General features: G+C 48.0%; 1 protein-coding gene across 3 annotated transcripts in view; it reads right to left on the bottom strand.

Annotated features, from left to right (window-relative positions):
• The window catches only part of LOC140319114 (cyclic AMP receptor 1), a 50,298-nt gene that overhangs the window by 18,773 nt on the left and 18,547 nt on the right, over positions 1-12,978 (bottom strand). For all 3 annotated transcript variants that reach the window (XM_072396680.1, XM_072396678.1, XM_072396679.1), the window contains exons 10-11: positions 10,995-11,042; positions 5,214-5,296 (exon numbers count right to left, since the gene is read on the bottom strand). In XM_072396680.1, the coding sequence (XP_072252781.1) occupies positions 5,214-5,296; positions 10,995-11,042 (131 nt within the window). The remainder of the gene's footprint in view (positions 1-5,213; positions 5,297-10,994; positions 11,043-12,978) is intronic.

Here is a 12,978-nt window from a genome sequence, read left to right as displayed (position 1 = left end):
GTCAGCATGTGATCGGCCACTCGAGCGAGCACAAAGCTCCGATGTTTGTTAACTATCTGCTCGAATGCGGTGCGCTCCACTTCATGGACGTGAGAACCTTCCTTCCCCTGAATGCGGCGGCATCTAAATAAACCATCATCTGCATTGTGCGAGTCTCTGTGCGTGTGGAAAACTGGAACACAATCTGCTTTGATCATGAGGTCAACATGGGGATAACTGCTTAGGGCATGACTCCCATTACCAACACACGCACAGTCTGCAGTTCCATTTTTTTTCCATCAACTTCGTGAGCGAAAATTTTATTTAATATCACTGGAATTGGGCTGAAACGCACAAATGTGCAGTAACAGAGGGAGAACCACACAGAAACCCTGGGGACGAAGGCTGCAAACGTTCACCAACAGAACAAAACCCAAACAAAGAGACATCCTGTTTCCTGGAACACAACACCGCTCAACGTGCTGTACTGGGAGCCAGTAAACGCACACACCTTCCCCACACACACACGCTTCGACATAAGCGCACACGAAATCTGTTCAAAGCCGATCCCGGCGAACGCACTTCCCTCTGCCTCGTTCGCGCAGTTGCATGCATCTGTGTGTCCACTGACGCCACCGGTGGTGCCTTCGACTGTTCGTGCACACGGGGTTTATCCCTCTGAGTGGCTGTGGCTAAAAGAGCGTGCGTGCACACTTATGTGTGTGCGTGCATGTGTGTGAGAGACGGGAGGGAGGGAGAGCAGATGATAGAGTAGGCTTTAGCGATTCCCTGGAGTGTGAGGCAGCGTTTACGGCACTCTCAGAGCAGCCAGAGTGATGAATATTTAAAGACGTGCCTGAAAGAGCAGAGGGAGGGGGAGCAGGGAGGGAGTGTGTGTGTGTGTGTGTGTGTTTGTGTTTGCGCGTGCTGGCGCACGTGTGCCTCAGTGTGTGCGTGTGAGGGAGGTTATCAAGGATCTCCTTTAGCATTTACATTTATGTATGTACCTATATGAAACTGAACTGTACGTAGTTTTTATTTCTCTTTATATATATATATGTGTTTGCATGGCTTATACATGGGTATACGTATAGGTCAGAATATATTTTGCCTGGCTTGGGCAAATAGGAATAAACATACATTTGTAGTATTTGTTTGCATGTGTGTGCATAAATCATTTACATGTATGCAAATACATAGATGTTTTCATATATAACTGCTCTTCCGCTGTGATACTGAATTGAGAGCCTTGGTGTGTTAGGTGGTTCGTACGTGTGTTTCCAGTCTTGGCGTGAGTGCTTGCACTGTGTGTGTGTGTGTGTGTGTGTGCATGCACTTCATACAGCCCTGTAGGCCAGCTCTCTGTCAGCTCTCTAAATGGGGATGGATAGTGGAGCGTCACCGCTGCTCAATCGGAGACTAATCGCTACGTGGCTCTCGGTCCTCAGTTACACACCGATCGCTGCCGCAGATACAAAACACAAGTGTGCAAGCAGAGGCGCACACTCAGTAGGCGCTGTCACATATCCGCCAAATATTACCTGGGCCCACAGCCACAACTGCGTGAAAATAAGTCTTAATATAATGTCAAAATAACAGAAACATGGAATCTGATGACCAGGGCTTTTTCAATGTGCTGACTTCCAGTGTATGAAATCTAAATCCCGGTTTTAGTGGTAATGTCATGGAGATTGGTAGGCTTTTACTTTCAAATCTGGGAAAGGCACCTTGTACCTGCAAGTTAGATCAGGTCCGAAACTTATTTCATTAAAAAAGAAGGACAACACTGCCACTCTCACCCCGTGAATAAAACATGCAAAGACATATGAAGAAAGCAGAGTGTTTGAACCTCACATTTTGCTTTTCAGCATCCGCTCACTTGTTCAAGCAAACAAAGGGCACCATTAAAGATATAAGGGCACACGGTACAGACCACACACCAGCCTACACAGACACGGAGGTGCAAGCACACATCCAGAGCCGCGCTGAATGGAAGATATTCCGAGAGGCGAAGCGGCAAAGAACGGAAGGAAGGGAGTGTAGAAAGGAGTGAGAGAGAGCGGGAGCGCATCCTGGGATGCAGAATGCCGAATACAGTGAGATAAGAGTTAATGTATCCCCCCCACCCCTCCTCATTCCTCCCGTTTGGCTCTCTCTTTCTTCCTCCCTCCATCCATCCATCCCTCCCTCCCTCCATCCTCCTCCTCCTCCGCCTCCTCCCTGTTCTCTTTGAGGGATGAATAATAACTGCTGCTCTGAGATTTCCTCCCTCGTTTTTCAAAGCGCAGAACAGAGATGGGGAAGGTCTGCCTGGCCCGGGCTGCGCGTGTGCACACGCACACAAAAGCAAAGGCGCGCATTGAAGCACACACAGACGCACGCACACACTGTCTTGTTCTCGCCGCTCGCCTGGAGCAGGGAAATCAGATCTCCTCCAGAGAAAGGCGGAGGGGGGCTTAGACGCTGTAGGCAGCCCATACAAAAATCCCCTGCAAGCATGTATAGGCCTAAAGACACCACCAAACCCACAGGCAGCGTCGAGGGAAACTAGGAATAACTAGGAGGATGCAAGCTACCTCCTGGAGTGACAGGGTGAACTCAAGGTTGCAGACATATCACCGGTTCAAGCCCTGCCGCCAGGGCCAATTTATCCACGCTGAAGCACCCTCCTTGAGGCACATAACCCTGATTGCTCAAAGGCAGAAAGCTCTGGGAACTGGAGTTAGGGCTTCTAGACAAAGCCTTTTAAAAAAAAAAAAAAGCCGGCACATTTCTTCCTGCCGGTCAAAAAGAGAGAGGGTTTGTTTTAGCAGAGGGAAAGAAAAATCCTCGCAAAAGACAAGGAGGCTGTCCAGGAGGAGCACTTGCACATCAAGCCGCGACTCGGCAAGGAAATCGGCAGTCAGGTTCCGAAGAGGGGGCTTATTTATGCAAACAAGCATACAAGCGCGCACAGTAGGAATCTAGACAAGCCTTGTAAACAAACACACACCCACACCATAAAGCACACAGGGGAGGCGATGTGAGAAGCAGACTGTGAAAACTCTAGTCGTGCCCGGGCAGTGCTTACAAACACACACACAAAGAGCTGAGAGAGGCTGAGGAGGGAGAAAGCGAGAGGAGGACGCCGAAGGAGAAAGGGGAGGAGAGGAAGGAGGGAGAAGTGCGAAGGTGTGGGTGTCTGGTGCTACTTTTGTGATGCCAAATGAGGGCAAGTGAATGAGTGAGTGCAAGAGGGAATGATGTGAACGGTAAAATGATGTATAATGACTTGTCCATGCGTGTGTGTGCAAGTGCGGGCGAGGAAAAGTAGGAGCGCTTTCCCATTTCAATTCGCAACAGCTGGTGTCGAATTAACACATTTACCAGTGAGCATTTGGAACAGATTAAAATTGCGTGTGGCGTGTGACTGTGTGTGTTTGCGTGTGCCTTTTTCTGTGTGTGTGGCAGCAGATGAGGGCCAAAACAAGAGCATGTTTGTGTGTGGGAGTGCCTGTCTAGTAACGCAATGGATCAGGGCAGGGAGAAATGGCATCGAGAGAGGGGCGCTGAGCGAGAAAGAGAGCTCTACCCGACGGCTTTAGCTGCTGCCCTGGGCCGTCTCTCTAAGCCCTGTTTAGGAGGCTTTGGAGCTCAGATAGAAATAATCCCCCACTCAGACACACACACACACACACACACACATGCGCGAGGCGCGCACAAAATACAAAAAAAAAAACGCACACACAAACACACAGAAGCACATACTCCAGTTGAGGCGGACAAACAAGTGCACACATGTGCACTCTGGCACACTCGCACACATGCAGCAACAAGCAGAGACAGCACATTCTCCTTGACACGAAACCAACCACCCACCTACACGCACACACTCGCACACACAGCAAAACACACACCGAGCCTGTCTGCCGTGCGGAAGCAGAGCACAGCGACATCGGCACGGCACCGTGACAAACACTTTACACACTCCAGCACTCAGCAGAGGGGAGGGAAGGAAGGAGGGAGAGATGGAGGGAAAAGGGGAGGAGGTGGAGGAGGATATGAGCCAGGGGGGAGGGAGGTGAGTGAGCAGGGGAAGGGGGAGGCTAACAAATTAATAGGAGCCGGAGATATATACAGCCAGCGCTGTTGAACGGGGGAGGAGGAGGTGGAGGACGACGACGAGAGAGCAATTCATTCCCGTTTTCTCCTCGTTCATTCTCTGGAGAAAGGCAGAGCAGAGCTGAGCGAGAGCGTATTTGCTCAAGAGAGGGAGAGAGCAAGGGCTTTGTGTGGCTGAGGAGAGGAAAAGTGGAGGAGGAGAAGGAGGGAGGGGGTGACATAAAAACACAGAGGCAGAAAGATGGAAAGCCTGAGTGAGGAGGAGTAAAAATATGGGGGCTATAACAAAGACTTTTTTGAGCGTAAAGAAGGAGACAGGAAGAGAAAGTGGCAATGAGGGAAAGAAGGAAGGAAGGGAGGAGTGAAGAGGGGGAGAGGAGGAGAGGAGGGAGGTTTGGGGTTAGCACAGGATGCAGTTTGTCATCTTCATCAGCCGACAGCCCGGGCACAAGCGGGAGGAGGAGAGGAAAGGAGGGAACGACTGGAATGGATGGAGAGGTGAATGGAGAAATGGGAAGGGTAAAGGGGGCGCAAGTGGGAGGCGAGGGGGGAAGGGCAGTGTTTGAGCCGGAGCCTTTGAAAGACGTTGACCCTGTAATTGACCTGTGTCTCCGCCTACATCGCCGTGGCGACAAGCAGAGCCGCTGCAGCTAATCACTTAGTAACCCTGACCTGTCAATCACACCGGTTCCGTGTGGAGTGGGGGGGGGGGGGGGGGGGGGGGGGGGGGGGGCGGCGGCGATGAGGGAGCAGAGGCAAATGAAAGAAAGAAGGAGAGGCGGTGAGGGGGAGGAAGGGAGAGAAAGAGTAATAACAGCGCCGGGGTTATCATTTATCGGACCACCCTTCCTCTCCCACCAACCCTCAGCTGATGAAGCCCTGGTTTTATAAAAGCTAATAAAATGCTTTATTCCTCCATCACACACACACGTGCGCACACACACACACACAACCACCTTTATGGTGTTCGTACTGCGACAGCAAAGCTTTGTGAGAGTTAAGATAAGAGAGAACAAGAGAGGAAGATGGTTGTATGGTAGAGCAGAGGAGGCTGAAAGGAGATAAGATAGCAGAGCCAACATGCAAATCGGACAATGAAGCTTCTGCGCCGGACAGGTGTGACTGCGTGTTACCTGTTGATGAGAGGAAAAATGGACACCAGCAGGTAAACGGAGGGATACCACTTCAGCGGCTTGATCTCCTCAGCCAAGGAAACCTGGGGCAGAGAAAATGTGACGACAGACCCATGAGGAGAAGCTGAACGCTCACTTTAAAACTGCTGCCTTTTCCTTTATATAACACACACGCGCACGCTCGCCACGTCAGTGTCTTAACTGGAAGATCAGAGCACTGAGGCTAACAACAAAGGCCAATTAGAACTTAATAAAATATTAACCTGCAGATAATACTCAATATCCAGGCAGTTATGGGAAGAAAACAGGGATTCCAATTAGACTCGAGGCTAATACTTTGCAGTTATGTGAAGTGGGACAAACACAATATCTTGTGGACAAGAAGGCAGGAAGACAGAGAGATGCAGCAGCAGCAGTAGCAGCTAAAAGTCGAGGAGGGGGAGAGTATGGTGCTGGAGAGCTTTTACAAGCTGTTATCTAATTCCCAGGAGAGGAGGACTCTTGCGTCCGGAAGAGGCTGAGAAGCGCGGCTCCTGGATCGATTTTCTGCGCTGTGCTGTCCCCCTCCGCCACACACACACACACACACACACACACACACACACACCCTCCATCTCCTCTAGGGTAGGACGCAGTATCCCAACCAGTGTAAAGCCTCCCTCCCTTTCTTTCACTCGCACACACAAACATACAGAGCCAGGAGGCAGGCCCACAAGCTCTGGTCTCTACCCCCACATGCTGGAAATTAATTACTCACCAGAAAGACCCTGAGGCGTGCAAGCTCTAACGCAGGCGTTTCAAACAATTCCAATGAAAACCCGGTGGTATTTTGTCTTATGCGTGTGTGTGTGTTACACAACGTTCCACTGTGTAACAAATGCTGTCTGTATGTGATCAGCTAAAGAGAGACCGGTCGTATTTCCACATCAGCGTCTAACGGCACAACCTAAAGGCAATCATTAAGCTTAGACCCATTAGTGTCTGTTATCATGGGAAGCTCTGGCATCTCAGGTCATGTCAAGATCAGCCTATTGTCATCACAAGTTAGTGTGCAAAGAGTAGTCCAGGATCCTGAAGCCACAACCCCCCCCCAAAAAAAACAACAAAAAACAGAAAAAGTCGGCTTCAAAAGATAAATTGTAGAGATGAGCATTTGAGGTACTTCAGTGCGTGAAAGGCAGGAACGAACGTAGACTGGAAACAGAGAAAGGGAAGGAAGAGTGCGAGCGCCTCGTGTTTTTAATCACAGTCCTCCGGTGTCAGAGGCCCCTGCGCCGCTCGGGAAGCAGAGGGGAATAAGACCGTAATTATGTGGAGCGGGCGCAGCGGTCCCAACGTTAATGACACACACTAGATTACAGACAGTTATCGGGAGCAACCCCTCCCCTCCACCACCCACAGCACTCACCCTCGCCGGCGCTGGTCTCAGAAAAAGCTCGCTCTAAAAATACCAGCGTCAAGTTTACTAAAGGCACTTCATCAAATTCAAGGACTATTTAGGAGCGAAACTGCAGCGGAATTCAGGGGATGAAAGTTGAATCTTTTAGGAGGCAACTTTTTTTTTTTTCCCGGATAAGCAGCCTCGCTTCCCATTTTCCATAATCAACAGCATCGGCTGCAGCATTACCCCAAATATCCATCGCAGAGTTTATTCTCACGACACGAGTTAAGGAGCGTGTTGGTAAATTGAAATATCACCAGTTTTTTAACAACTCGTGTCTCCAAATCTCAAATCTTCAACTGAGATGGGTGAGAAGTCTGGAAAGCAGGGCGGCGTAACTATGGCGAAAATCAAAGTCATGATTATTTCGACTGATGTTGAAACCATGGCTATCAAACACAGATATTCTTTTATTGGAGAAAACCCTCTCTTTATTGAACTTCTTTTAAAACATTAGGACTTTTATATGTAATGGGTGGATGGGCAGCTGCAGTATAAAGTATTAATTGCGCTGCTGTGGCAGGAGTTGAGGATCTTTTAGCTTTTTGTGAGTTTTGCTTTCTTCGTTGCCTGGTCTCGGACAAATTTTGCAACCTAACTTTAAATGGTTGAATTGAGTGGTTGTGTTGCCTCGTGGTGCTAAACCAAATTTCCAGACAATTGAAGCAAAGTATACACAAGCAAAAAAGACTGGGATTTTTATTTTTTTCCCCTCCTCCATTCCTAATCAGAAAAAGTCCCGGCCACACACCAACAATTACAAAAACTTTCCATCCGCACAGAGACACAAGACACGAGCAGAACAGCACAAGTTCCAGTGACAGCTGACTACATCTACATGGGGTAAAAGTGCTAATACTTGCCTAACCAAACCACTTTGGATGTTAATCCAAAGGCTTTTGCTGTCATACGTTATCTCCCCTCACCTTACTTACATAAAGGCTTTTTTGGCAGGCAAAGCAGCTCCCTACAGCCACTTTAGTCTTAAAGTTGTTCCACCAACTAGAGGCCTGACTGAGTCTCGTCAAAAATCAGGGATTATTAGTCGCTGGTTCTAGCAGTGAACTTCCCAGCACTGTCTGATGCCTCCATTCTTCAGCAAAGTGAGAGAGTAACCATACATTTATGTGCAAACGTGTGAAAAGTGCTGTTAACAAGGTTAGCACCAGCAGTACCTTGTTGGTGTCTCCCGTTACAATATCAAAGGGGAATTAGGTGCTTTCTTATGTGAGATCGGGGAGATAATGGTGCACAATCGACAGCCGCAAGCAAAAAGGCCAGCTTTTCCCATCCGCACAACAGTTACCATCCGATTACGTGAAAACTTTCACCCTTGAAGGTGCTTTCCAGAGGGTTTGGTTTGGAACTTTCAAGCCAACCTTTCGATCTGATTTCCCTTATCTTTTAAAAAAAAAAGAAAGAATAAAAATCGGCTGTCTTTTGGCAAACTGGCACCTGTTAATACCTTTCGAAACAGCTCCAGAAGAGCACCGTCGTTCCTTCCTCTTAACAGGAGCAGCTAACACGCTGCGCTTAACTTGAAGGGCTGAGTTTTGAGGGAATTTAGCACCCTCTGCATTTAGCAAGTGACACCAACTTGGCCGTACAACGTTTTCAGTCATATCCACCGTTTTCATAATGACAGGAACCCGAAATCGGAAGTGAAACTGAAATTTGATTAATCGCTCAGCCCTACTTGGAACGATGATGAAGTAAAACAGTTTATCAGATCAGAAGCTACCAGAAGAACTGTTGAGTAGTACTGTTGATATGTTATAGTGGCTGGGAGAGTCGATGCCCGTGAGAAGGGGCATAAGCCACAGGTCCTGGCACAAACCCAAAGGTCTTCACACTTTTTTGGATACCAAGTTCTGCTCCTGACAACACAAAGTCAAAATAAAGATAATGAGGGTGCACACATGCACAGACAATGCTCAGTAGGATGAAAGGTCAGGAATGCAAGCACACACATGTGTAGAGACAAACCACATTAATACTCAAGGCAAAGCTTGAGCGGATCGGTAAACAAATGCCCCGAGAAGACGGCGAACAAGCGGCTTTCTGTTTACACAGTCAGTTTTGTTGCTACACGACGGGACTGAGCTGCAGTGTGTGCAGTCGTGGAGATGTGCTTAAAGGTGTGCGATGACTTCAAAGCCCTCCTCCAAATATCCTCTCGATGACCTGCGCCGCCGTAGCCGAGCATGACTTCAGACAAATGGCTCGAAAAACTCACACACAGATGGGTCACATCCATGTGACGTACAGCCCTGATAACTGCCAACATTAGTAATGTACGTCATCACTCCAGCAGACACTCGGAGAGAAAGGACGATGGTGCCAGGAGGTGTCAGGGAGAGGGAAGAGATCAAGAATGGCAAACTTGGGGAACAGCATGTGAGCACAAGGAGGACGATGTGGTGAAGTGAATAGAAATAACCGGAGGCAGCGGTCTCTAGTTCACACCTGCTGCTACACAGTGGCACACTTATACACACATGAACCAGAGCTCACTGGCATGGCAAGCGCAATCTGGGAGGCTGTTGTTGTTTTAAAGCATCGCAGCGCATGCATAAACTCTCATAAATATTCATGCCCATGAACCTGGCTTGCCGCTTTATTCGTGCTGTGTGTGAGTACAAGAGCGAGGGAGACGGATGGATTGGGGGGGGGGGGGAGGGGGGTTGGAAGAGAGAGGAAGAAAAAGACGGTGGAGAGAGCGCAGAGTGAAAGACGGAGAGAAAAAAAAGATGGAAATGAGGAGAGCAACTGGGAAAGAGAAATACGAGGAAAGAGTGTGATAAAAACCGCTGCTGACTTATTTACACTCTGTGCTACACATAGCAATTAGCCCACATGAGGAGTGTGTGTGTGTGTGTGTGTGTGTGGCTGTCACACATTCATACACGTCCTCTCACGCCGTTAGTGAGGGTTACACCAGTTCAGTGTGCAGTAATTATGCCTGCCACTTAGGGGCAGCATCTACATAACCTTAACCCTAACCTGCCCTCCACACCTCACCCTGCTAGGCGGGGATGCAACGACAGTGCAGAGGAGGATGAGGAGGAGGAGGAGGAGGAGGAGGAGGAGGGGTAAGAAACATGACTGTAAGCAATTGCTGCTTTTAAGTGGCTGCCGTTACATTAGTCACCGCTTCACAGACCACCACTGAGGCTTCGGTTTAAGCGAGTTCGGGATAACCATTTGAATGCTCTGGATTTGGAAAGAGCAGGGAGGTCAGGGTTTTGGTGTTTGGTGGTGAACACATAAATAAGAAGATGCCGCACGTGCAGTCAGTGAAGCTGACATGATTAATTGCGTGTTATTCATAGGGGCACGCCAGTTATTTCGCACCGCACCTTCGCAAATAAGAGAAAAAGGAAAAAGAATGCTTAAAATCAAAGCAGCGGAGATGAGATAACCAGACTTTTTCAGCTGCAAATGCAGGTCAAGCTCCAAATTGGATTCTACAATTCTCATGATGCAACATTTTTGTTCAGCTCTTACTCTCCCGCCCTTCAGCTAGCGTCTTTTGGTAAAAACAGCAAAGTGTAAATGTTTATTAATACAGCCAATTTCCCAACAAAGCTGCTCATATTACGTGTTTGTTTCCTTAGTCAGACGGCTAAACACCTCAGAAATTGCGACTGAAAATCAGCCCATTAGGACTGCGTGTCAACTCGCAGTCACTTTCAGCATTTCCAGATTGTCACTCTGCTCGAATGAAAGCCAGACGAAGCCACAATTCAAGTAGCTTAAAGTAACACCGGAGAGTTTGGTCACTTGTCTGCTCTTTGTCTCCCCCTACAGTTTGGAATGTGTCACTATTGACAAAAAAACCCCAAAAAAACAGAGAAAGTTAGAAGAGACTGAACGTCTTAAACATTTTCTCGCACGGTCCACAAGGTTGGATATACTTCGACAAAGGAGAGCAGTCAAAGCATGTGTTGAGCTTCAATCGTCGTAGCTCGACTTAACTGCATTTTAGCATACTGACTGAAGATCCCCTTTGTTAACCCGCTCCCCGATTGAATTTCTGCATTTCCAGTCCTCTGTTTCCTTACTCCTGTATCAGATTTATCTTGGCATGATTAATATGTACCTGCTGCTTTTTGCACTTCTGCTCCCTACTAATTCATGTAGGTTTAAAGACACATACGTCTGCATATATACACGCACAAACACAACCGGGGCATAGAGTCAAAGGGTCAAATTGCTCCCTGCTGTGTTTGACACCTACCCAGCGTGACGGTAAGAGCTAATCCTGCAGCCGCTCTAATCTTCATGATCCATGTGCATGCGTGTATGTGTGCTGAGAAATGTGATGGTCAGACCATTACCTTTCGCCTCTCCCTCTCTGGGTTGAAGGTTCCCAACCATGACTGCATCTGTAGACACAAAACGGAAAGAAAGAATGAGGGCGATTGTTCAGGGGAAAAAGCTTTAGTGATTTCGTCATTTCAATGGTTTTTCCTGGAGAGGTCAGAGCCTGCAGTGACAAGCTGGAACAACTATCACATTGGCTATCACGCCAATGCAAAATCCCTCCACCCTCTGACACACTGCTGCAAAATTGCCCGATTCACACCAGAGTGCAGAGCTTAGAGGCATAGGGGAGCACTTAAACAGCTCCCAGCATCTCGCTAAAACAGATCAGCTCCAGTGCACACAGTATGACAGAGGAAGAAGAAAACAAGGCACGGGGAAAGAAAAAAAAGAAAGGGGGAGAATTTTTTGGAAAAAGTGTTAGAGGAACGGGGGGAAAAACAAAGCAAACACTGCAGATGTGAGATATCGGCAGAGAACGTGGGAATACTTCTTGCTCTTCCTCTGTGTCTTCTCTCAGGGGAAAGAAGGGAAAATGTCAACAGACACACATGCGCACACGCACGTCCATGCACAAGACTAGGATTTGTAATGGTAAAATGGGGTTGGAATGGAACGGGGTGGGGGGGTACAGGAAGCCAGAGGGTTTATGTAACCCAAGACATCAGAGACAAATCTCTGGAGGTCCTGTGTGAGCTTCATAGCATGCACAAAAAGGCAGCAGGAACATGCACTAACAGCTCCTCTGTTCTGCTATTTATTAACTCAATGTTGCCATGGTTTCTCTGTGCTGACGTGATTGTCATTGTAAATCTATGTGTGACCATGGTGTGTTTGTGTGCAGTACGGGGGAAAAAAAATGGGCAGCCATTTGGTCATTAGAGCGAACCTGTTCCGCAGCAGCCCTCTGCTGCCCAGCTGAGTACCACTATCCATCAAAATCAACAAACACTGATAATAAGTGGCAATATCATTAGGCCTCGGCCAGGTCTCCTGTGTGCGTGGAAGCTTTTGTTGCAATCTCTCTTAAGCCACGCCACTGAAAGCAGAGCAGTTCAGCTAGTTAAGTGCTGAAGGGTAAGGCTTAGACGGAAAAGAGTGGGCATGTACAAAACAATCTGTAAAACAAGCCCACAGACATGTTCCCAGACCTTTCTGTGCGGCCTTAAATCCCTGATTACTGACACAGCTGACACAGACACGCAAAATACGGCCAGGTTTTTTATAGCAATCGACTCGGTGAATCCGAGAATTGCAAAGTCATCTCTCTCCTCTAGATCTGCTCAGGAAAAGTTTGAGTTCCCCGTCCAGCGAACATCCCAACTCTCTTCACTCGGCCTCCTCCTCTTCATCCCTTTCTCCGATGCGTCGCCACCTAACCTGCTTTCAAAGCTTTTGAAATTCTTTCAAGTAAGAAGACAGCCTGCAGCTGAGAAGAGATAAGGCTTGAGCTCTTCATAAATATGATAGAGAAAGCAAACCGGCAGAGCGAAGGGGGACTGATACATGGAGAAAGTGAGTGGGAGTACAGACAGGGAAAGAGAGACAGATGAATTCAAAAAGGAAATGAGGAAGGTGGAAGACAGATGCAGAGACGAGAAGAAGAGGGAGAGATAGCAGAACACTGTGAGCTGAATGAGTTATGAGACGCAGCTACATTCATTCCCTCTCGTTATCACAGTCATGATAAAGAGCCGTGTTGCCTCTTTTCCTTCGCCTGCCCCTCAGCTAGCTACTGTCTGTCTCTGATGTCGTCTCTCTGCTACCTGGCTATCATCAAAATCTTTCTCACTCCGTCGCCGCCCATACAAAGAATTCGAACATTCGTGATAACATTTCATTGTGAGTCTTATGAGGTTTGAGCTTCTTCTTCTTTCCATCACATTAAAACAAACAAAAAAAAAAACACACACACATTTTTGCAGCATAAGTCAACAAGTGGCACAGCTACAGTGCAGGGTTTCGTCAGATCGGGGGAATGACAGCTATGTGAATTTT

This window comes from Leuresthes tenuis, unplaced genomic scaffold, assembly GCF_036924035.1.
Source record: "Leuresthes tenuis unplaced genomic scaffold, fLeuTen1.0.hap1 SCAF_12, whole genome shotgun sequence".
Classification (NCBI taxonomy): Eukaryota; Metazoa; Chordata; class Actinopteri; order Atheriniformes; family Atherinopsidae; genus Leuresthes; species Leuresthes tenuis.
The sequence above is the reverse complement of the archived record's forward strand: the minus strand, read 5'-3'. Positions and strand labels throughout refer to the sequence as shown.